Raw genomic sequence first — 24,756 nt, forward strand, 5'->3', positions numbered from 1 at the left:
CCTTGACACGGTAAATAAAAAGGAGGCAACTGGATTTTATATCCCCTCATCCACTTTGGGTTTCATTATGTAATGATTCCGAACTTAGTTGTGGTTCCGCAACTTATTAGTAATGATCTCTATCTTTCGACAAAAAAATAAAAAAAATAAAAAAATAAAAAGGAGGCTTGTCCGATGGTCAAAAGTGCACTTTAGAATGTAACATCATCGGCGGCTTTTTCCTTTTGTCTCTAGCTAGATCCAAGCTAATTGGTAGATCACAGGAATGGGTATCGCCTACCTTTATATTTACTTAAATTAGCATTCGAATGACTAATGTCTCACTCATCGAAAATACATATGTAGGAAAGTACATCAGATACTCTAATACTATACTTGATTTAGGGGTGCTCTATGGAATCCCTTCGACTTCCTTCTCAACTAGCATGCACGTGCTGTGCATGAGTAAGATTGAGTAGTGTTTCTATGTAGTATCATCTGGAACTGAATTTTGTTTAAACTTTTTTGTATACAGGAGTGCTGCGAAAAGCATGGGAGTTGTCCTGTGGCAATAGGACAACTACGTTATTCCAAATGATTAGTAACATACATGATACACCAATTATAGGACAATCGGCCATGTATTATAGAGAAACAATATAAATTATCATCTCAAATTTGTGGAATTTTCTTAGCATAATTGTGATAAACGAGTGTTATAATTGAAATATATAAGTTTAATCGTTTCGAGAATATTATTCGTTTTGATGGATTTTCTTAATTTTTTGTAACGACCCTCGATGAATTGTTTGTTTATTTAATTTTTCCATTACATGAATTTATTGTTTTGGTCCCACCTTGACCGAACTCAATTATAGCAGGAATAAACCATTTATTTACTTTACTAATTATTTCTCACTAATGTCCAAGAAGTTGCATCTATTTCTTCCCCCTTGATGTTTCAAAACTTCATCTACAAATTTTTCTTCTTTGAAATTTCCTTGATCATTTTAGTCATCTGTTGTGACCCTCGTTCCGACGTACCGATGTGATATACATCATTTCTCAAGGATATGAGGCATTTAAGACGTGTCCTCCTCGATTTAATCTCGCATTCTTTTCTTTATCAACTTAAATTTTTATTCGTACACGTAAAATCTTCTCAATGATAACATGGGAATGAGATATTTAAGGCGTGTCCTCAATTTATTTTCAGATTCCTTTCTTAATCAACTTAAATTGGTTTTTGTACACATAAAATCTTCTTGGTTTTTCAGCCAAAATTGTTTGAATGCTACCTCCTAGGCTCCTCCACACTAAGATAAATCTTTGGCTACTGCTAGAAAATTTCCTATTTCATTGCCAATCTTTTTCTTTCTTTTTTTTTCAATATCGATCGGTTAGGTCACTAACAGTTTTTGATTTAAAATGAATTCAGTCATTCTTTAATCACGAAGAATAGTCAATTTGGCATATTTTAGGTTATTTAATAAATTAATGAGTTAAACCTCGTTTAGTGCTGAAGTCCAGTTTCTTAACCTCGCGTGTCCATATTATACTGAAAGCTTTTAATTTTGCTAGTCATATGTAGTTTATTATGATTCTAATGTTGCAGAACTTTGTAGCATATCCTTTTTGTCTCAGAAGTGAGACAAGCACCACCAATCGAGAGGACCACATGTCGAAGTCCTCATTTACTTCTCCAAGGAGTACAGCATATCTAATTAGATTTCTTTTGGAAAATTGTCCGAAAAAGGAAGTCAAATTATTATACATTGACCAATTCAGCTCTAAATCTTTCAATTATGTAGATTTAGCCATAAATATTTTAAAAAATTTCTAATTTAGTCCTAAACCTTTCAATAATCATAATTTTTTTTTTATGAATTATCAATTTAGTTCTAAATATCTTAGCGATTTGTCAATTGAATTTTGATTGGAAATCGCTGAAGCGGGTACGCTACTCAAACACATAGATTCTGAACTAACACCTATCTATTGTCAATTGAAATTTCCAAAGTTCCATTTTTTTAATTGTTAAATTTTTCACGATAAATTTTAGCAAGTCTAGTACGTACGTCGAAGTGCATATACTTAGAAACATACTAGTGCGACTTTATAATAAGTCGAACCCTAGCCAATTCTAAGTATATATATTATATATTATATTAATATATATATATATATATATATATATATATATATATGTCAAATAAAACTTCTTAGTCATACTTTAATTCAGTCCAAGGGTCAGAAATGGCAGGAAAGATGTCCTACGCGAGTGCGAATACCGTTTGCATGCATGCATGCTTTTTGACCGAAGGGAAATAACCTCCGCACGCACAAGCAAAAAGACAAAACTAAGGTCCGAGCCGATGGCTCTGACGTTAAGCAAACGATTTATGCCGTCATTGCATCTAATCTGCTCCTCCCACGTTGGCAATATGTGAGAGGAACTTGATTTCGCTTCCTCAAGTCAACAGAAGTTGGCCGACGTAGAATGACTGGAAATTACCAAAAGAGGATGGCAATTATACAACGAAACCTAAACTACGCGTGAGGGTTAAAGTTTGAACTTTGTCCGAAAGATCGACTGAGAAGTAAAAGTGGCTTTAGACTTTTGTTCATCAGGGAGGGCAAGCTCGGTCTAATTGCGGCGTAACTTTCGGATCTGTGCCGAAATGTTTATTAGCGAGTCATTTCAAATCCCCCAATTCAGGCATGGATGACGTGCCTTCCGTTCCAGATTCCAACTAGGGATGGCTTAGAAGCAATTGATAACTTTAGAAAGAAAGAAAAGAAAGAAAAAGTTGGACTGAATAGTGAAAATAAAATTCGCATGTCACCTACCCTCATTCTATTATACCAAGATAAGAAAACCCATCATATCAACAACTATTCTCACTTTATCATACCAAGATAAGCAAACCTATCATATCAACAACTATTGAATCTACCTTTACGTCGCGACAAAATGCCAATTCTTTTGTTTTATCTGTGTTTTGATTAATTTTATTGACCTATCATTTTAGATTATCGATATTTATTGAAACAACAAGAAGGTGCTAGGCATTCCATCTTGTTTGATCTAATAATCTCTTGAAAAAGATTGGTTTGTGAAATTAGTTTTATGTATTAATGCGATTGACTCTTGTTAATTGCTTGACTGTGGCACACTTAGTTAAAACTCATCCCCGGTCATAACACCACTCCATAACCAACAAATTAAACAATTTTTTTTTTTTTTTTTTTTACTCTTTAGGACTTCTCCCCTTCCTTTTCTTGCATCGATCCGCGCATGCTTCTAACGTTTAACCACAGACCTCGCCATGGATGGACCCTAGAAGCCCGATAAGGTTATAGGCCCGCCCATTGACGAGGCGGCTGGAGATGGTATTCGTGCCCGTCGGGCCAGGCCCAATAGAACTCTGTTTAGATTAATGATCTTGAGCAAGCAACCCCATTCTCATGTTTTGTTTGACTTGCCAAATCGTTGATCAAATCTTCTCAACATGCAGAAGTAATTTCTTGGCCATAGGAGATTATTCTTTAAATTCTCAGGTATCAAAATCCAGAAAGCGAGTCCTTTGCAACAGTCCATGCCAATCGCCCGGAGAGAACCCAGGAAGAGGGGCATGACTCGACTCCAACGTTATCCTGTCACCTCCATGCGCAGCATCAGTAACTATAAGCAAGCATCTGTCGTCAGTCATGGACAAAATCATGGACCTCTATCCTTCAATCCGCTCCCACTTTCTTCTCAGTATTGCATTCACACTCATCCCACCATCGCCTACTCCCTCTTTTGGCAAATCCTTCGTGCACTTCAAGCCCACCTATTCTCATTGTTTATTAGAATTGTTGGGTACTTATTTTCGCATCTGGTTCTCAGCTGGATCTCCTTCCTTCCTTCCTTTCTTTATGCCTAAACACTGGAATTTTAGATTCCGGGTGCGAGACCTAGTTCTAATGCCCGATCAAGTACACATTGCGGAAGGGGGAAAGGAGGAGTCTTTTGGAATAAGGAAAACTACCGTCTCTAACGACGGCGGCTACTGGTTTTGTATCGTCTAATTGGACGAGGGATTGCTAGGAGCTTCTCCCGCTTTGCTTCATGGTCATCATGATTCCACGAAACCATGGCTCGTGGGCATTTTTCTATTGTTTGATGACGAAGACGTGCATACCACTGGCGGCCTCCAATATATATTCAATGAGCTAAGTTGGATGGTGGTTAAGTGGTCTCGAACTTTTGCTAAGTATAACATCAATTCCTTTTCCCAATTTTCCCACCTTACCATCAGTCGAAGTAACCGAAATGGAATAGGCACCACCACCGCCAATAAATAAATAAACTTGAACGAGATGCCCCTGCCTTAAATGGGAAGATTATTGTATAATTTTTCTTTTCAAGTAAGTGCATTATCTTCACAGCACAAAACTTCATCGGGTCCATTTCAATAATAGGCCTAAAGTCTCTACTTAATTGATTTCATGCCATAGCTCTATTAATTTTGTATCTTATTTTCTTAAGTGTACTAAAAATTTTAAAACTTGTCTTCAACGTATAATTAAGTCCTAAAATTTTTAAAAAGTGTAATTAAATTTTAAAACTTGTTAAAAAAGTATAATCGCGTCTTAAAATTTTAAAAAGTTCAATCAAGTCCAAAAATTTGTCAAGAAAATACAATTAAATTCTAAAACTTTCAAAAAGTGAAATCAAATAAATTAACAAAGATTGGACCAATTTGATAGGTTATAAGACTTAATTGGTTTTATGAAAAATTTAAGACTCAATTGCATATCATGATTAGTTTTAAAATTTAATTATACTTTTTTGAAATTTTAAGACTCAGTTGCATCTTGATAATAAATTTTAAGACTTTCAATACATGTATTCGTCAATGATAAAAGGGTTGACTTTTAGCTGTTTAACTCTAGATTCCATCACATAACTCACTAACATTAACCTCGCTATAAAGTGGGTCTGATGATGATATTCCCGTTTTAGTCTATTGCAAAAAGGGTGCCAAGGGAGATATCCATTAGGGGAGGAAGGTGCCAACAGAAAATAAGGGAGAAAAAGGGAAGGTGGATCCACTTTTGCAGGCTAATCTACACGATTAGTGGCCACTATGCATCGATGGTGGAGCAACCACGATCGTTAGGACAAATTCTAAATTATGATTTTCTTATTCGCAAGTGCGTGCCAAACTCGCGCATGACACGCTCGCGCAAATTGTTTAATGCCCGTTTCGTCAGAGGGTAGGTCTGAGGTCTGGTTCCTGCTCCGGTTAGCGACTCACTATATACAAAATTTGTACGTCCTTGTCCATGGAATCGATGAGCTTTCATGCTACTGATATCGAAATGGTTGACTCCATTAATCTTTTGCAGAGAAGCGCCACAAAACGTGGCTTAATCCCCGGAGAAATTACTAAAAAAATCGTAAACTGATTATATCTATATCAATTTAGTTCAAATCTTTAATTTTAGCCAATTCAATTTCAAATTTTTAATAATTTGTTAATTACGTTATTTCGATCAATTCTATTAAGAAATCATGGAGGTAGACATTGGTTATCTTATTTGACCCAAAGGAGGTTGATATCGACAATTTTTATAATTTTTTGTTAGAAAATAAAAAAAGTAATTTTTATCACGTTGACATTAGTTATGTTAGATGAAACGATTGACATCCATATCGGTGATTTTCGATTCATAATCGGCCATGACATTAACTATGTTGCATAAAACAGTTGATATCCATATTGGTGATTTCGGATTCATAATTGGCCAGAAAGATTCCAATGAAAAATTGTCAAAAGGTTTCGGGAATGAAGTGGGCTAAATTAATATGATCAAATCGAATTGGTGCTAATGCAATAAGCCCTCCTGAGCGACCTGTTCGCGTCAGGCGCCACGTGCCGCGGGAACTAGGAAACGTGCCTTCTCTTATTTGTACCCGTCGCAAGTTCCCTGACTTGCCATGGGAGAGAATCCACAGTTAAAAACAGAGCAGAGCCTAGAGAGAGAAAGCCACAGAGAAAGCAAGAACGTAGAGAGAGAGAGAGAGAGCGAAAACGGCAGGCCGAATCCGGGAGACGCGAGCACACAGACGTTGCGAACTGCTCCTCAGCACCTCCTCGAGCTCGCGCATGTGAGGCATGGCGACTCCTGTGGCCGGGCCTCAGCCCCCCGCCGGCGGCGGCGACGCGGCCGCGACGTCCGGGCCCGCCGGCCCCGCCCGTTCGATGAAGTCGGTCCTCGATTCCCCGATCTTGATCTTCCTCTTCTTCCACCGGGCCATCCGGTCCGAGCTCGATCGCCTCCACCGGGCCGCCACCGCCATCGCCACCGGCGGCGGCGGCGGCGGCGGCGGCATCGGGCCTCTGTCGGAGAGGTGCCGCTTCCTTCGCGCAATGTACAAGCACCATTGCCATGCCGAGGACGAGGTTAGCTGCATTGCCGCCGTTTTCGCTCCTTTTTGGCCGTTTAATATTCGGCGGGGTTCGGTTTTCGTCTTTCTCTCGTAGTTTTCATGGTGCTCGTGTTGATTGGACTTGGTTTAGATGGTAGCTGTCGAATCGAAGTAGTTCCGAGTTCTACGAATTTTCCGTTTTTGCTCACTAGCGATTTCCGCACTTGTGGTTCTACGGCTTTGTTGCTCAGCAAATGAACTGTTCCGCTTCTCGTGGCGCAGGGCTTGTGGCTGAATTACGGACGATTTAGACCGTGACGTCTTGCTATGCTTAGACTATGTACTGTGTAAATCTTTCCTCCATTCGTATGCTGTGGTGTTCGAATCGGGTTTGCCTTCTCCTACTGATTATTTCGTTCACAAAGTTACCTACCCTGAGGAAGCTTTAAAGCTTTTTCCTTTCGCCTTATGGTTACGAAGGCAATAAGTGAAAAAGAAAAGCACTCGCTCAGGTTTAGAAATCGAGGAAAGGAATGTCCTGAAGAGTCAGCTTACAACAGATTCACGATTCCAGCAGCAGGGATACCGTAGAAATAGCTCTCAGAAATGTTGAGAACTGCCCATTTCTACGCACTTCTTTTGCTCTTGTGAACAAGTCTAGAATTGAACTCTTGTGGAGTTCTTTGCAATCCCTTGGTAGAGGATCGAGGGGATGCAATGTCTTAGATTAGCAAGTGGAAGCATCCAATGCACAAATCACTTTTTGTGGCCCCTATCTTCAACTAAGACAATCCCTGTTGAACTGCATCAAGTTCCACAACTATGCTAGAACATCAATCCCAAGGTGTATATACGATTGAATTTTTAAAAGTAGGATACATGTACTAGGCCAAAAGATATATACTCTATCCCACACTACCTCATCTGCAAATGCTCATTTGGTTGGACATTGAGTACTTGGTACTTGTTTCTCTTATTTACATTCAGGTTTTCTCCTGGGCAATGTATATTTCGCTTTTGACAAAATTTCTAAAGTGAGATACATTTTGCAATTGAGTTGACCACCTCTTGCATGAGTGACATACATTTTACATGTTTTTACTCCATGAAGTTAACTTCTTCTTAGCCCATAGTTGTAGTTGTACCCTTTCGCAGGGCTGAGATTTGAAAGAGCATGATCTGAAATGATAATCAAAATAAAGTCCCAGGTTATTTTCAGATAAGTTAAAGTGCAGGCCAGCTGGAATATACAATATGGAAAAGCTAAAATGCCTAGAAACACCAAGGGTAATTGAAAAATATCTTGTCAAAGGAGAAAGGAATCAAGTCATGTCTAGAGAAAATTTCATAGTTTCACCTAACAATACAAACATATTTACTCAGTCCATACAATAATGAATATAGAAAGAAACTAGAGAGAAGATAGCAGCTTCTTAGAAGTACTGTGTTGGTATTTGTGTCGCCTTATAATGGAAGTATGCGAATCTGAAGCTCTCACACTCTCCCTCCCTCCCCCTTCCTCCCCCCACCCAAAAGAAAAAGGAAAAGAAAAAGTCCAGAGAAACCCTTCTCCTTCTCAGACAAGGGGGTAAGTCCAGAGTGGAGTAGTCTCTCTGAGCCATACATGTGGTTAACTGTCCTTAATTTGCTTATGCATTACCTTATTCCAAGTGGATGGTGCAAAAAGATTTAGAAGGAAGGGCAGCAAGCGTAAAAGTAGTTGGGCCATGTTAGACTTGACCGAACACTGTATTCTGAAATGGCAAGGCTTCTCATGCAACTTTAATAGTGCCATGAAGGTTCTTTTAATATGTGAAGAGGACCTTTAATTGAGACTTGGGTCTCTGCGGAAGCATAGAGACTGCATTCATATTCTCCTGCGTTTAATATTGATTTTCTATTATCAATGATCTCGGTTTGTGGTCTTTCCTCTTTCCTTTTGCCTTTTTTTTTCGTGGCTCTATATGAGATATGGCTTGAGATTCTGAAGTTACAGATTGGTGATGTTTCCAGTTTTAAATCTAGGTCATATTTCCAGCTCTGGATATACATGTGAAGAATGTGGCCAGGACTTACACCTTAGAACACGAAGGAGAGGGTTTTTTATTTGATCAGTTGTTTGAGTTGTTGAACTCACAGATGCAAAATGAAGAACACTACAGGAGGGAATTGGCCTCATGCTTGGGAGCTCTTCAAACATCAATTAGCCAGCACTTGTCCAAGGAGGAGGAACAGGTCTTTCTGTCCCTAATGCATCACCTTTTTAGAGCGGCCATTTAATGTTTTGTTTCTCCAATTATTCACTTATGTTCATTATCTATTTGACATCTTTCTGTTTTAATTTTTCCTTTTATTTGTTAGTCTTATCTATCAATGTGTACTGCAAGCTTTTCGTTGATGGATTCCCATGCAGTTTTTAGGAAGACTAATTTTGATGGCGTTGATCCTAAGGGTTTTGGAACTACTTTCTCTTGGCATGACTAACTTTTTTAGGTTCTTCTTCAGTTTATTCTAATATTTACTTTGTATTTGGAACTACGATACTAGTATCTCTGACTTGCTTTGGTTGTTGCAGGTCTTCCCTTTGCTTATTGAGAAGTTTTCCTTGACGAACAGGCATCATTAGTATGGCAGTTCCTGTGCAGCATCCCTGTTAACATGATGGCTGAGTTTCTTCCATGGTTCTCCTCTTCCATATCACCTGAGGAATATGAGGATATGCTTGAATGCTTGCATAAGATAATCCCTGAAGAAAAGCTTCTTCAACAGGTGAAAATAACCTGAGGGTGGTGCCATATTCTTCATAATTTCTAGAAAAAAGAGTACTGGCTGACATTAAATTTTCTCAATGAAGGTTATCTTTTCCTGGATTGAAGGGGTGAAAATGCATGATTCTGGTAAGAGTCATGGGAACAATTGTAACACTGTCCCATCATCGTTTAGCAATTCTTCTGAGGATGACGACAGTGCGGTTAAATCTTCAAAGAGCAGTAAAAGGAAATTTGAAGAGGTGAAACTTGACCCTGCTGATTCTGTTATGATTCATCCTATAGATGAAATCTTGTTCTGGCATAATGCAATAAGAAGAGAGTTGAATGATATAGTTGAGGCAGCCAAAAGACTCCAATTTTCTGGAGGTTTCTCTGATTTATCTGCATTTAACAAGAAGCTGTGTTTTATTGCTGAAGTTTGTATATTTCACAGGTATGGTGGTCTTTATTTTATATTAGTATGCTTATTGTTCTTGATGGGGTGGTATGGGGTCTCAGTAATTGTTGAATCTCCTCTCAGAAAACATATTTTAGGTGACTGGATTGGGTTGTGAGGGTTTTTTTGTACTTGGTCAAAGCCTTAAGCAATTAAAATATCTCATGGCGGTATCTCTTTGTAACTGGTTCTCTGTTGTTGTGGTGGAGGTTTTCTCCCATAGAAAATATGGATGCTTGAGCAGCTGCTTTGTGGAGTCAGAGATAATTTTTCTTTCACGAGTGACCTACTCTATCGTTAATTTTGCACGTAACATTAAGGGTCCCTAGGAGTAATTTTAGCATCAGTCGATGTTAGTTTCTGAGAGAAAATTGTATATTTTGTTTTTGTTTTTCCGAATCAGTCTCTTGCTGTGCCTAGCTTCCTTTCTCTTGCTGACTAACTTTACTGGTTTTCTTACAGATCAATGTTCTTAAAATTCAGCTATTAGAATTTCCTTTCAACTTGAATATTCTTTTGGCTGTACTGTCCCTTGCAGACTCTAAGCTTTTCTTTTTAAATGCAGCATGGCTGAGGATAAAGTTATCTTCCCCGCTGTAGATTTGGAACTCTCTTTTGTTGAGGAGCATGCTGCAGAAGAGATACAATTTGATCGGCTGAGGCATTTGATCAAAAGTATTCAGACTGATGGAGCCAACACAACTTCTGCTGGATTTAATACAGAGTTGTGCTCACATGCTGATCAAATGATAGATTCCATCAAGAAGCACTTCCAGAATGAGAACTTAAGGTGTGCATACTATTTTTAGATAACCTAAAATTTCCCATAGACAGGACATTTTCTCTCAGATCAATTAATTGAAGACAGTATAGCTTGTATATGTCGATGGTCACTTGTTTTCCCAAATAGGATCTAAATATCACTTTCCCAGGTACTACCTTTAGCCAGAAAGCATTTCAGCCCCAAACAGCAGCAAGAACTTCTGTACCAGAGCCTATGCTTGATGCCATTGAGATTAATTGAGTCAGTCTTACCATGGTTGATTGGATCCCTGAGTGAAGAAGAAGCACAGTCATTTCTTCAGAATATGCATATGGCAGGTAGACCCTTGACCTTAATTGTTGGGGAAAGTAAAAGCAAAATTGCTCTTCAAGCTTTCTGTTCGTTGTGTCTAGCCTATTTGTAACTTGCAGAGTTTGTGGCTGCAGCTCCATCGTCAGATTCTGCACTGGTTACACTTTTTTCTGGTTGGGCATGTAAAGGCCACTCCAAAAAGTTTTTGTATTCTAGTGCAACTGGATGTCCTGCCAAAAGATTGACAGGGAGCAGCATGGAGAGAGACGGTCTATTTTGTAGGTTCGTTTCATTGTCTTATGCTGATGACTTAACTTCTCTTGGTTGTGAAGATGAGGCACCTATTTTTGAAAGGCTAATCAAGCAAGGCAACAGATTTTGTCACAGAGACCATGACAGTCATCAAATTAGAGGACTTCAATATGGCAATACTTTGTCTGGTGATGATCGAACTTGTGTAACTAAGTTACGAGTGAATTCTAATAAGCTCGGAGTAGGTTTTCTTGCTGCTGCAAAATCAACAAATGCTTTGTGGTCCTCATCTTTTGACAAATGTGCCCCATTCCTCAAGTCCAGTCTTTTTAACTGGGAAATTGATATATGCTCTGCCGAAGTTGGAAATGCTAATCGTCCCATAGACAGCATATTTAAATTTCATAAAGCCATCCGCAAGGACTTAGAGTATCTGGATGTTGAATCTGGAAAACTAAAGAATTGTGATGGCACTTTCCTAAGGGAGTTCACTGGTAGATTCCAACTATTGCGGGGCTTATATAAAGCCCATAGTAATGCAGAGGATGATATAGTATTTCCAGCTATAGAATCCAAAGAGACTCTTCACAATGTGAGTCACTCCTACACTTTAGACCATAAGCAGGAAGAGAAACTTTTCAAAGATATTTCGGCTACACTTTCAGAGCTCACACAATGTCATGAATGCTTCAACAGTGAACTTTTGTCACTTAATTCAGATGGAAGAAACTTTGTGTCTATTTATCACCATGAGACCACAAGTAAGTACGCTGAGCTGTCCACCAAACTTCAAGGCATGTGCAGATCCATCAAGGTTACTTTGGATCAACATCTTTTCCGAGAGGAACTTGAGCTATGGCCATTATTTGTTAAATATTTTTCAGTTGAAGAACAAGAAAAACTAGTTGGTAGGATAATTGGTACTATGGGCGCAGAGGTTCTCCAGTCTATGTTGCCATGGGTGACTTCTGCTCTCACCCAGGAGGAGCAAAACTATGTGATGGACACGTGGAAGCAGGCAACTAAAAACACCATGTTCAGTGAATGGCTTAATGAGTGGTGGGAGGGAGCTGCTGCTACAACTTTGCATACAGCTTCATCAGAGAGTGGCTCGTCTTTTGGTATATTGTGAGCTTTTACTATTCTCTTGTGAATGTGCTTCTTGCTTATGCACCAGCATTGAGTTCCTGCAGTTGACATTCTTCTGCTATGTCACCAAATTGGAACTTAGATATTCATAATTCCAAATTTTATTGTATCCACACTTCTTAGGTGGTGATATTTGTGGAAGCTTGGATCGTAGTGAAACATTCAAGCCTGGATGGAAGGATATCTTCCGAATGAATCAAAGTGAACTTGAATCAGAGATAAGAAAAGTTTCTAGGGATTCAACTCTTGACCCAAGAAGAAAGGCATATCTTATTCAACATCTGATGACCAGGTTCATTTTCAATGCCAACATTTGCACTTCATCTATTCATTAGCTTCCCCTTTTTCTGACATGACTGAGTGCAGTCGCTGGATAGCTGCTCAACAAAAAACACCTGAAGCTGTTGCTGAAAATTCTACAAGTGACATACTTCTGGGATGTTATCCATCATTTCGAGATTCAGAGAAACAAGTGTTCGGTTGTGAGCATTACAAGAGAAACTGCAAGCTTCGTGCTGCCTGCTGTGGCAAGTTGTATACATGCAGATTCTGCCATGATAATGTCAGTGACCATACCATGGACAGGTGATTTCATGAAATTTTGCATGCACCATCCTAGGACGTTCTATATTGCACACTAGAGTGCTCACACAATTCTCATGGTCTCGCTCTTAAACTTGTGTTAAATCGAGCTGCAGGAAAGCCACTGCTGAAATGATGTGCATGCATTGCCTTGAGATTCAGCCAATTGGACAAATTTGTGCAACACCTTCATGCAATGGTCTCTCAATGGCAAAACACTATTGTAGCATTTGTAAATTTTTTGATGATGAAAGGTATGGATACTTTCTACGATATTATTAATTATTTCTCTGAGTATTTTTTTTTCTCTTCTCAGTTACTTTTTATTATTTGGTCAACGGTGTTAAAGAAGTTGCATTCTTCATGAAGTTCTGTACAATCGAATTGTCTCTTTTCACATATGCATTTGTGTTTCAATTGCTTTTCCAAAACTACATTAACCGTGAAGAGTCGTCTGCAAGGGGATTATGGCATGAGAAAGACGATATATGGCATCTTTTTCCCTTGTTGGTCGATTATCTTTGTCCCCCCGTGAAATCTTCTTTATCAATCGATAGCCTTAAAGTTGGGTGCTAACTGCAAAATGGAGTTAGAGTTTCTGCAAAGCCCAAATTCTCTAAATATGTCAGTGTATGTGGTAGCAATCTTGAATCTTGCTTGTGTAATGTTGTAATGGTCTATTGCTATTATTGTTATTATTCCTATAAAAATTTTAGTCTGATACTTCATTTATGTCCAGAGCATCCAAGCTAAGTCAGTTACCTAGCAAAGAGTTTTGGTTGCCAAGTTTTTACTGGAGCATCATTTCTGTTAATTCTCTCTGTCTCTGGGATCAACCTTGGCACAAGGCCCAAAATACATTCATACTACAGAATAATCTTATTTCCTTTTTCCCTCCAGGAATATTTACCATTGCCCTTTTTGTAATTTATGCCGTCTTGGGAAGGGTCTTGGGGTCGATGTTTTTCATTGCATGACTTGCAACTGTTGTTTGGGGATGAAGTTGGTTGACCATAAGTGCCGGGAAAAAGGTCTGGAGACAAATTGCCCAATCTGCTGTGATTTTTTATTCACATCGAGTGCAACTGTGAAAGCTCTTCCCTGTGGCCATTTCATGCATTCAGCTTGCTTCCAGGTTTCTCTCATGTTTGGCTCTGCTCAGGTCTAATTTGGGTGTCTTGAGTGTTGGTTCTGAAGATACTGAACATCGTGCTTCCTTATGTCAGGCATACACATGCAGCCACTATGTCTGTCCAATTTGCAGTAGATCCTTGGGAGATATGGCGGTATGAACATTAGTTGTTATGTCCTCTTTTAGATGTTTAAGAATGTTTCTTTAGATAATTCCTATTGTGGTTCCTCTCAGTTATTTCTTTTAGAACTTGGGTAAAGTTTTTCAAGGGTGCTTTAGAAAAGTCCCATCATGGTTCTTCTCAGTTATTTCTTGTAGGACTTTGACAGGATTTTTTTTTGGTGATGTTGTTGGAAGCCACTCAGTTGATGTAAACTGGATGTGTACCTGGGGAAAGAAAATCCTTTATGGACTCATAAAAACCCTTTCTGTTCTTAGAAAAGCCACCTTATGATAAATAAGTGTCCAATTATTCTATGCTTATTGGCGCTGCTCACAACCGGAGTTACAAGGTCAGCCTGCGGTTGTGCGCAGTGTTGTAAGGCATGCTAACCCTATAGTAGGCCTTTCACCCATCCTCACTCACCCTAAGTGCCCTAAGCGCAGATGGCTACTATACCAACCTACCAGGCAATAGCCACGGCATGCATGCACACCCTGACGTGGAGTCTATCTTCTCCACTGTGAGGCCCCTTAATTCCCTGTCTATCTTTGTCTTCCCAACAAAGAGGGAATACGGAAGACAACACAGGGTCTCCTACCCCAGGCAAATCTCCTGCCTGTTTCCTCCTTGAGTCTTTTAAAGACTTGCTCAGGTCCAATCCAATTATTCTATACTTATCCACTAACTGAGCATCGGAGGAATTTGATTTCTCAATCCTCAAGTTTCAATCTGAACAAGTGTCAACTGTAGGATTAGGCTGGGGGCAGACCATAATATTCACAAGCATTCTGGGAAGTTCAGTTCTCTTAATTTTCCATTACATGAATCTTATAGAGTTAGCTAGTCTTTGCCTGCTGGAATCTCTTCATTATATGAGGCCTCTTTTTGTTCTTTTTTAATTTTTTTTTGGTGTCGGTCTCAGTGAAAACAGAAATAACATTAAACCTTAAATGGATGTGTCTATTAAACGTTTGTACTTTTATATAAACTTGGGCTGACGGGCATTGTAAGTCAAGGGCAGTACCTCTTTTGTGCAAGGTTAGAACACGTGATCAGGTTCTCATTCCGTTTCAGCCCTGTTTTTCATTGTGGTTTTAGGTTTACTTTGGCATGCTCGATGCATTGTTAGCCTCGGAAGTGCTTCCAGAAGAATACAGGGATCGCTGCCAGGTAAACATTTCTCTTCTGTTTCCTTAGATCTTTCGTGCTGGCGCAGCCGGTCCACTAGTCTTCAGTTGCTCTTTTCGGTGATGCAGGACATACTGTGCAACGATTGTGATAAAAAGGGGACGGCACCGTTCCACTGGCTATACCATAAGTGCGGCTTCTGTGGATCCTACAACACCCGGGTTATTAAGGTCGATACACCGCATGTGGATTGCTCGACATCACGCTAGATCGAAATTTGGCGAGTATTTCCCGTCCATCCTTCTCACACATGGCAATGTACATCGTCTGCCATCAAAATGGGAAACTGGTGTTGTGGTCCCTGCTTTTGTGTAAGGCTAATACATGCCAAAAGTTTGACTATCGTGCGGTCAGTCCAAAAATGAAATGGAGAAGACCAAAGCTCATTTTAGTCTCATCGAACTTGGAAATAGGAAGTCCAAGAAGGCGTTTGGTAATAATTTTGCTGAGTAATTTCTTATCAAAAATGATTTTTTTATTCTATTTCTGAGAAAAAAATGGACTTAATAATTGTCCAAAATTTCTCTAAATAAAAATGTGTTTGGTAGGATTTTTAAATTATTTTGTTTTTTTAAAATTTTTTAATACTTTTATTATATATAATTTTTTTTTTTTTTTTTTTTTCCTCTTTTTCTTCTTCCTTCTTGACGGTTAGTCATCGATCACGGGCGACGAGCTCATCGGAGCCTCGCCCGCCCGGCTGGTGAGGCCAAAGCGCAAGGCCAAAGCCGCCTGGGGAGGCCAAGCCTCGCCCATCCACGGCAAAGCTCGTTGTTGCCATGGAGGCGATGCTTCGGTGAGGTTGCTGGTCCTCTTTTGGCTCCGTCTCCAGCCAAAAGGAAGGAAGAAGAAGAAAAGGAAAAAGAAAAAGAAAGAAAAGAAAATAGGAAAAAAAAATTAGAATTGAAAATTGTTTTTGAAAGAAGAAGAAGAAGAAAAGAAAAAGAAGAAGAGCAAAGAAAAAAAGAGGAGAAAAAAAAATTAGAATTGATTCTAGGAATTGTTTTTGAGAATAAGAATCAATTTTTTTCTATTTTTAATTCTATTCCAATTTTATTCGAGAACAAAAAGATTGATTTGTATTTTTAGAAATAAATATTTTATCAAATGGATTTATGTTCTTTTTTTTTTTCGATAATAAAGGAATATAATCAATTGTTTCCGGAGTGTTACCAAAAATGATCCCCAAGTTTAATGAATTTTAATTTGTAACTATAATTGTGTATCCTTTTTTTTGGCTTTACAATTTTGATGTGTGGAGTCTTTTCAATTGTTCCCGTTCACTGCCATGGTCCCTTCCTCTAACCAGGTCAATGCCTAGTGGCCCCCTTTTTCTCATGAAAAAAATAAATTAAAAGTAAATAAATTTAATAATATCTTACCAAGCATATAAGCTACCTATCAATAGCCAATAGAATTTATACAGCTAATTTGGGAAGGAATATGTACCATATATTATCAAAATGGACTTACCTGTTTATGGATCAAAAAGGGGGTTAGGAATCATCCTCAATTTAAAAATAGCTAAATATTGCTATTGTTAATTATTTTGTTACTTTCAAAACTAAAAGTAAAAGTTCGGTTATGCATTTGACTATTGGACAAAAATTCTTTAAAACGATTTGATTTTTAAAATAGTCTTAGAAATTATTATTATTATTATTATTCAGCATTCTTGATTCTTGAGTCTTATAAAGTAAGTCTAACCTATTATAGCTGCTTTGATTTTACTTAATGCAGAAATATATCTCTAACGTCCAGTTATAAATCATGTATATTTTGTCGTTAAAAAGAATATTTTGTATAACTTGTGCCAGCAGAGTTTGAAATATTTAAAAAATAGTGCTTGAAAATCACTTGCCCAATGAAATGGCAATATTCTCAACGACACTTGGAACCAATGTAAATATTTACTATGAAATTGACATATTGACATCTCCAAACATTTTTCAATCTCATTTAATACGAGATTCAGTACCATTCCACTCCCTCATCCCGAGTATAATATGATGTTGATATATAGTCCTCGAATACCGACAAAAATCCGGAACAAATCTTGAAGGGAGAATTGATCAAACACGTACATTTAATTTCTTCCGAAAATGAAAGGACGTAAGTAAGTCGAATTTGTCCACGAGATCCAAACAATGGAAGCTCTAATTGCTTTCCGCAGCCCAGTTTTCCTTTTTCCGAAAATATATAGAGCGAGATGACGTGGGATAAAAATAACTCACGTTGACTTCAACGAGAAGATCTCGCTGTAAATTTCTTAAAATGACGGGGCGAACCCAGTTCTTCCGGACAAAACAAGAAGGGAAAAAATCGAGACATTCGCGGGGAGAGGAGAGGGTGGGGGTCCCATCTTGCAGCTCGAGCTGACGGGCTTCCGACGTTCGAAAAACCCTAGAGCTCCATTCGCTGCCGATTCGATCCGATCCGATCTTCTTCCTTCCTCCGCCTTCGCTTCCTCCGCCGTCGCGATCCGGTGGGGCCTCCCGTCCGTCGAGCTCGCCGGGCCCACCACCCGCCCTCGCGGCGTCTTTCTGGGACCTCATTTCCCCGGCGCGGACTCCGAGGGGGCGGAAGAAGAGCGCGATCCGATGCTTCGGATTCCGCGCCTCGTCTTTTTGGCGGAAAAAATTCGTTCTTTAAGTTGAATTGGGGGGAGGGAGGCTCCGTTCGTTTTTTGAATTCCCGCCTGGAGATTTGGGATGGAGTGAATCCAGGTGAACTGGGTTGATTTCGATAGAGGGAGGGAGAGATATGGGTCCGAAGGTGGAAGGGCCGTCGGCGGCGGCGTTGCGGCGAGACCCGTACGAGGTGTTGAATGTGTCCAGGGATTCGACCGATCAGGAAATCAAAACTGCCTACAGAAAGCTTGCTCTCAAGTATGTTTTTTTTTTTCCTTTTCCTCCCCTGAGTTATTCTCAATCCGTTTTTTCGTTCTCTCGGTGCTGTATGCCTGTGACTGAAGAATTAGAGGTCGACTTCGACGGATGAATGGAGTTTAGGAGAAGGGTCGATGCTTGCTTATGCGCATTGCTGGTTCTGATGAATTAAAGGAAGTAGCTTTGTTGGAGTATGATTTTCGTCGCCGGTTTCAGTTTAGTAGCTTAATCTTATGAGAATCAGCTGGGAGCGCGCGAGTTACGAACTGGGTCTTGGTGATTGATTCGGACGCTCTTAGTAATGGGATTTCCCAAATATGTGCCGTGGCATTTCAGGCGAGCAGACCAATTATGATGAAGAGGATGGCACGGGAGCTCCTCTGAGTGTTCCAGTCAACGGAGCAACTGTAGGTGGAGTCTCATGCGCTTGGAGGGCCTGTTGATGATTTAGGACACGTAGACATTTGTTCGATTGATGTCTGGATGTTACGCTTTCGATAGAAATGACTTCTTAGTTCCACCAAATGTTCTTTTTTTTTAATTGGAATTGCATATCGTGTCTGTGCAGCAGTGATGTTTATGATAAGTTTGTTAGGACAAATATAACTGATGAAAAATGATGATCTTGGATCCTGTCCTTTATCTGGCTCGAATAATTATGCCCTAGATGCTTTCGTCTCCCGGTAAATCATTTATCGAAAGTGCCAAAACTTTTGTTCTAGGGTAATGTGAGTTAGTTGATGGCATATGTGAGAAAAAGATATTCTTTAACTAAATTGCCACCCTAGTATGATGTTAAACATATGCTTCTTGATCATTTTAGGCCAGATGCAGAGCCTTTCATTTGACAACAACCATTGTGTAGTGCTTGGAATGCTTCTTTAAGTTTAGTCTAGTGCAATAATTTTGATATATTAACGTGACTCCTCGAGAGATCTTCAGTCTTAACCTTTAAAAATATATAATTTAATATGATTATTTCTTTAAACTTGCAGGTATCACCCTGACAAGAATGTTGACAATCCTGAAGCTTCTGAACTTTTTAAGGAGGTTGCATATTCATACAACATACTATCTGACCCAGAGAAAAGGAGACAATACGATAGCGCAGGGTTTGAGGTGCTTCAATTGATCGTGCTCGCTCTTCCCTGTGCACTTGTTTGGAAATGTGCTTGTGCATGTCTGCTAGATGTACGAACAATCATGTGAATGTCTTAGCATGATGTGATCGAATGTTGCCTTTGGCACGTGAATTCCTGTGAAGTGCTGTTGTGTTGAGTGGGCAATGCCAATTTATTGTACCCAGGCATTTCAAGTGTGGAAGGAGAGATTTTTCTTTTTTTTTGGTGAGAGAGGGAGAGAGGGTAGCTGGGAGTTTGAACTGTACATAAGTGTACCACCTTGTGTGCCAACATTTGATTGCGCTTGCTTCGAGTAATAATATCTCTTGACTTTGGCTTTTTGATAAGGTGAGATATGATACATTGTGAATTTATGAGGTTATACTAGTCTTGCAGAGGTTGTGTTGATTTAGGTTCAAAGAATTTTGCTAAAGATTGAGCAGTGTCTTCTAAGTGGCCTGATCATGCATGCTATCTCCTAAGTTAGATTGTTTCATCTTATGATGTATGAATGGGCAGCTCCAGTAAGTCAGTAGTGGCAATTGAAGTTGTAAGTTTTTTTGTGGGATTGGTGCCAACTGTTCTCAAAGCTTAAGTTGTTGAATAAGTGTGTCATTTAGTATCTAAATATTTTGATGCTCCCCTTATGCATAGGCTGGACTTTGGCGTAAGACTAAAGCGTGGAAATACAGATATAGGGATGCAAATAAGGGTTCTGAAAAGAGTTGAACTTAATGTATATATTAATGCTTTATTTTCTGCTATTTTAGTTCATTTTTGTAAAGCTCATGCATGGAATTCATATAATATGTCATTCACAATGGCATAGGCAGATGCTGCTCTTATTTTGTGAAGAAGACACCTTATGGGGATCAGTGATGCATGGTTTTATAAAGACGGGTTAATATTTTGGTTAACTTCAGTTTGAAATAGTAGGCTGCAGTGCCCCTAGTAGATTTGGCTTGTTCTGTTTTCTTTTGAAATTTAGTTCTTGCATGGTTTTTCTCCGTATCGTCCTTTTACTTTATCAATCAAACAATAAGATTTGAATTTCATATTCATGAAATAAATTAGGCTCTCGATGCTGAAGGCTTGGATATGGAAATCGACTTGTCTAACCTGGGAACTGTCAATACAATGTTTGCAGCATTATTCAGGTGCTTTTATCAACAGTCTGGATTTTTTTTTTTTAAAGATTCATTTGGCTCTTTTGCATCTCTCATCGTACTTGTCAACAGCAAACTGGGTGTGCCAATCAAAACTACAATCTCTGCCAATGTTCTTGAAGAAGCTATCAATGGAACTGTAACAGTACGACCCCTTCCAATTGGAACATCAGTCAGTGGAAAGGTGCTTGTTTTTGTTTATAGACTGATTGATCAGCATCTGTGAGAGCACATTCTTCTGATTTTGAATTATCATGCAGGTGGATAAGCAATGTGCTCACTTTTTTGGTGTAACAATTAATGAACAACAAGCAGAAGCTGGTATTGTAGTAAGAGTCACTTCCACAGCACAAAGCAAATTCAAAGTAAGCTTTTCACAGCAAATGTTGGTATTAATTTTTTAAATTTTCTGGATGGTTTTGTTTCAGGGACTCATTTATTTTGTTCTTTGTTTTCTTATCCAGTTGCTTTACTTCGAACAAGAGGCCAATGGTGGTTATAATTTGGCCTTACAGGTGCGTTACTAGTCTGGACCTTTCCATTTCTCTCTGTTTTGTCGAAAGGGGAAAAATGGCTTTTTTTTTTTTAAAGGGAGGGCAGCTGTTGGTGTTTTAGCTGGGGGACTGTCCCAATCATGTGTTAAAACATAAAAAGCCAAGTTGCATTTTTTCCTTTCACATTCTTCAGTTTGTTGGTATCACGTTTGCGATCTTGAGAACATATCCTGCTTTTAATTTTGGACTCAGCTAGTGAGGCTGTTACTGTTATTGTAGCTGTGATATGGTAAGAATGAATGACGTGATAGCAGCATTCGTGTTTAAGGATGAAACGATGAGCTGGGGTTTTCTTTAATAATGAGTTGCTGTGACATAGTGCAGTCAAGGGATGTTGTAAAAGGACCATGGCCTGTGGCTGAGTTAGATAAAAAATATTGCACCTGGAGAGTGAATAATTTCTGGGCGAGTGCTACTGCTACCATTTCGTTGCAATTGTGATTTGTTCTAGTCAAGTAAGAATCATGGAAGACTTGTTTATCAAGAGCTATTTATGAGTTCTGTAATATTGTTATCTGTGTCATGCAATCTGCTCTACTTCTAGAGTTTTTGATTTATTTGGCATTCTATTGGATTTTTTGTTTTTGTTTTTTTTGTTTTTTTTCTAGTCATAAGATTATTTGTTCTTTATATAGGAAGACAGCGAGAAAACAGGCAAGGTGACATCTGCAGGAATGTACTTTCTACATTTCCAAGTTTACCGAATGGATTCAACCGTGAATGCAGTGCGTTTCTTTCTATTATTCCTCCTCTCACTTACCTTTTTCACCCCATTTCCTATTTCTAATTGTTAGTGGTGGGCAGTTGGCAATGGCCAAGGATCCTGAAGCTGCATTCTTTAAAAGGTTGGAAGGTCTACAACCTTGTGAGGTTTCAGAACTTAAAGCTGGAACTCACATCTTCGCTGTCTATGGTATGGTAGCTTATCTATTGCTTTTGGTCTCTTCTGGCAACAGAAGTAGGATTCCCCTTTGATATTTAGGTGGATTAATACTCTTAAATTGATTCAGGAGATAACTTTTTCAAGCCTGCAAGCTACGTGATAGAGGCTCTATGTGCAAGATCATATGAAGATTCAACGCTGAAGCTGAAGGAAATTGAGGCTCAGATATTGAGAAAAAGGACGGATCTACGCCAATTTGAGACAGAGTATAGGAAGGTGTCTTCTTCTTTCCTATGTTATTTCCGTACTTATTGCTTCATGCACATTCTCATGATTTTATTCTGATACTTGTAGGCCCTTGCACGATTTCAGGAGGCGACCAACAGATACAGCCAGGAAAAGCAGTCTGTATGTCATTTTCTCTTCTTGGCTTGTCTTGCTCATTCAAAATCTGTGATTCTTCTATAGCCATTTACATCAGCTAACATGATTCGTTCCTTTGTTATTAGCATCTCATTTTGGCAGAATAATGATATCCTCATTTAGATGCTCGATATGAATATCTGAGGCCATCTCTCCTATGAGGGATCTTCTATTCAAAGCATGTTGCCTTAGTAGATGTGTTTCTATGCACTGACGCATACAACCATGCATTCTACATATGTCCGTTTAAGATTTCAGATATGGAAACTTTTGTGCTATTCACTTGAAAGATGCTGCAACTTTCATGCCATTTGTCATCCTTATTCCAAATGTCATTTTCTCCAATTAGCAGTTTTCCTTAAATCAGATGTCCTCCTATGATGTTAACCCATTAAGTCAAGTCTTTGATAGATGGTTACTGCCGCATTTTCCTTTCCCCCTCTTTTGGACATGAGGGATGACATGACTCCTCTTCTCTTTAGCTGAATTAATCTATGGTATATTTTAGGTAGATGAGTTACTAAAACAAAGGGATGGCATTCATTCTTCGTTCACTGTAACCCGGGTAGCAAGTGGTGACTTTGGTAGCAGTGGTACTGCTGGTAATGGTACTAGCAGCAGCAGCAGCAGCAACAGAGTTCCAGGTGAAGATTCGAAGATGGGAAGTCCAGTGGAAGATGGATCTGTTGAAGGAAAAGACAAATCCAAAAAGAAATGGTTCAACCTTAATCTCAGAGGATCTGATAAAAGGGTTGGTTGAATTGTAGAATTGTATAGAGTGTATTTATATTCATCCAGCATTCAACCGATCAGGGCACTACCTTGCTGTCTCTTAAGAGCTTCAATCTCATATTCACTTATTACTCGTCTTGTGGGTCTTTTTTTTTTTTTGCTGTTTATGCAGAATCAATGTTGTTTATAGTGGCTATTAGTTGTATCTTGTTTTCATCTTCCCAGTGCTGACACGATGTAATTGTATCAAGGAAAAAAGGCAGAGAGAAAGAATGGAGAGGAAATGTGGTGCCTTTTGTAGTAATCCTCGCATTTGCCATTAGTGTTGCTGTTCTTCCAATCATGTAATAACTCTAACCTGCAGTACAGTATAATGATCGCGAATGCCCGATATGATTTATTTCAATTATGGTTTCGGATAATGCCTCTGCCCGTCGGATTCATGATTCTTTGTATTCAAATCCCATTTGAGCAACAGTAACAATGACTTCTCACAATTGGGTCATGTATCTGAGAAATGCATCCTTCGCAGAGTCTATCTTGTTAAAATTCTAAAAAGAAATCAGAAAGAAGAGAAAGAACAGAGAGAAGTGAGGAATAGGACAGGTTTTCAACCTTGTATTTTGGTTGTGTGATGCCAGGACCGAATCTAAAGATGACATTTGACCGGGAACCCTGCAGCTGATGATGAATACTTTATTAGTGCATCGATCTTGAGTAGTTAGTGATGAAATTTAATTATAGCGACAGGTCAAGATAGAAGACGAGCTTAGCTGTTGGGCTAAAAATCGGCCCAATGAGCGACTTCGAGAATACTTTCTCGTGGGTCGGAGGTGGCCGACCAGTATTTGTCGTTTATTTGGGGACTTAAGGAAAATAAATAAATGAAAAAGAGGGACAGTGTTAAAAGGGGAAGAAGAAAAATTCTCCTATTTCCATGGCCTAATTCCTACAAAGCCTCAACTTTAGGTTTAACCCAATTCTATCTCAAACTTCTATTCTAGAAAAAAAGAGTCACCAACTTTCACTCTAGTCTAAATTCTGCTCATGTATCAAGAATCACCATATGAAATTACAACAATATCACGATATTGATAATCTAAAAAAAAACAGTGGTGATTCTTGAACCCTTGGACAGATTTGGGACTAGAAGCAAAGGTTGAGATTTTTTTCAGATAAAAAATAAAAAAGTTTGAGTCGAAGTGGAATAAACTTAAGGCTGAGAGTTTCTTAGAGAACTAGCTCTTATTTGAATATATAGGTCCTATGTCGTAGCAATGGACTTGAATTATTTTTAGTGCAAGTGCTGAAGGTATGCCCTTTTCTTAATGTGCGTTCTTTCCTCTGAAAAAATAAAAAATTAAGGCGGCTGAGTAGATGTCCATTTAATTTCAGTTGCCTATTAGAGTGGCAACATTTTCCTATGTAACTCATCCACATAAAGAATTCTTGAGATGTATATAATATAAGCTTATAGGTTGGTCCACAGGATAAAGTTCCATATTTGTTGGTGCAAAGTCTTAACTTTGAGATCTTCTTGAAGTGTTTGACAAGAAGAAATTCTTTAAGTTTTACTAAAACCAAATTGCGTATCTTGTGACTCCTCCTGACTGTGTGCGTATACCTTTTTTTTCGGTAGCCCAAATAACTATAGTTGATTTCTTTACGGCAAGGAGGCCAACCTCAAGTCCTTTAAGTCGGTAAATTTAGGTTTCGAATGAAATATCTCGCCAACCTTATGCATATGAAAAAGCACGAATCAATTGAAATGATTCTCCGATTCTTTTTATTCCCTAAGTAAACCTATTCGGGTCCACAGATTCCTTATTTCTCTAGCACCG

The 24,756-nt window shown here is 38.8% G+C and overlaps 1 protein-coding gene and 1 non-coding gene across 2 annotated transcripts; both read left to right on the forward strand.

The window, feature by feature from the left end:
- The first annotated feature begins 5,984 nt into the window (after positions 1-5,984).
- LOC104453778 lies at positions 5,985-15,545 on the forward strand. The gene is made up of 14 exons (XR_005552156.1): positions 5,985-6,434; positions 8,426-8,635; positions 8,976-9,169; positions 9,255-9,604; positions 10,173-10,397; positions 10,518-10,708; positions 10,817-12,055; positions 12,207-12,375; positions 12,450-12,668; positions 12,782-12,919; positions 13,566-13,800; positions 13,892-13,951; positions 15,059-15,130; positions 15,217-15,545. It is a non-coding gene; the product is annotated as a zinc finger protein BRUTUS (transcript).
- Positions 15,546-17,446: 1,901 nt separating this feature from the next.
- On the forward strand, positions 17,447-23,321 carry LOC104453779 (chaperone protein dnaJ 15). The gene is made up of 11 exons (XM_010068404.3): positions 17,447-18,036; positions 19,032-19,155; positions 20,232-20,314; positions 20,396-20,507; positions 20,584-20,688; positions 20,788-20,838; positions 21,513-21,602; positions 21,682-21,790; positions 21,888-22,036; positions 22,115-22,168; positions 22,692-23,321. Exons 1-11 carry the CDS (start codon positions 17,912-17,914, stop codon positions 22,941-22,943), a joined length of 1,254 nt encoding a protein of 417 aa, XP_010066706.2. The 5' UTR covers positions 17,447-17,911; the 3' UTR covers positions 22,944-23,321.
- Positions 23,322-24,756: the final 1,435 nt, after the last annotated feature.

Source organism: Eucalyptus grandis, chromosome 6, assembly GCF_016545825.1.
Source record: "Eucalyptus grandis isolate ANBG69807.140 chromosome 6, ASM1654582v1, whole genome shotgun sequence".
Lineage (NCBI taxonomy): Eukaryota > Viridiplantae > Streptophyta > Magnoliopsida > Myrtales > Myrtaceae > Eucalyptus > Eucalyptus grandis.

Bases quoted from the DNA above. Each gene is read 5' to 3' on its own strand.
- LOC104453779 (XM_010068404.3), top strand. From the start codon at position 17,912: ATGGGTCCGAAGGTGGAAGGGCCGTCGGCGGCGGCGTTGCGGCGAGAC. The intron at 18,037-19,031 runs GTATGTTTTTTT...TTAAACTTGCAG, and splicing joins TACAGAAAGCTTGCTCTCAA to GTATCACCCTGACAAGAATG. The intron at 20,315-20,395 runs GTGCTTTTATCA...ACTTGTCAACAG, and splicing joins ATGTTTGCAGCATTATTCAG to CAAACTGGGTGTGCCAATCA.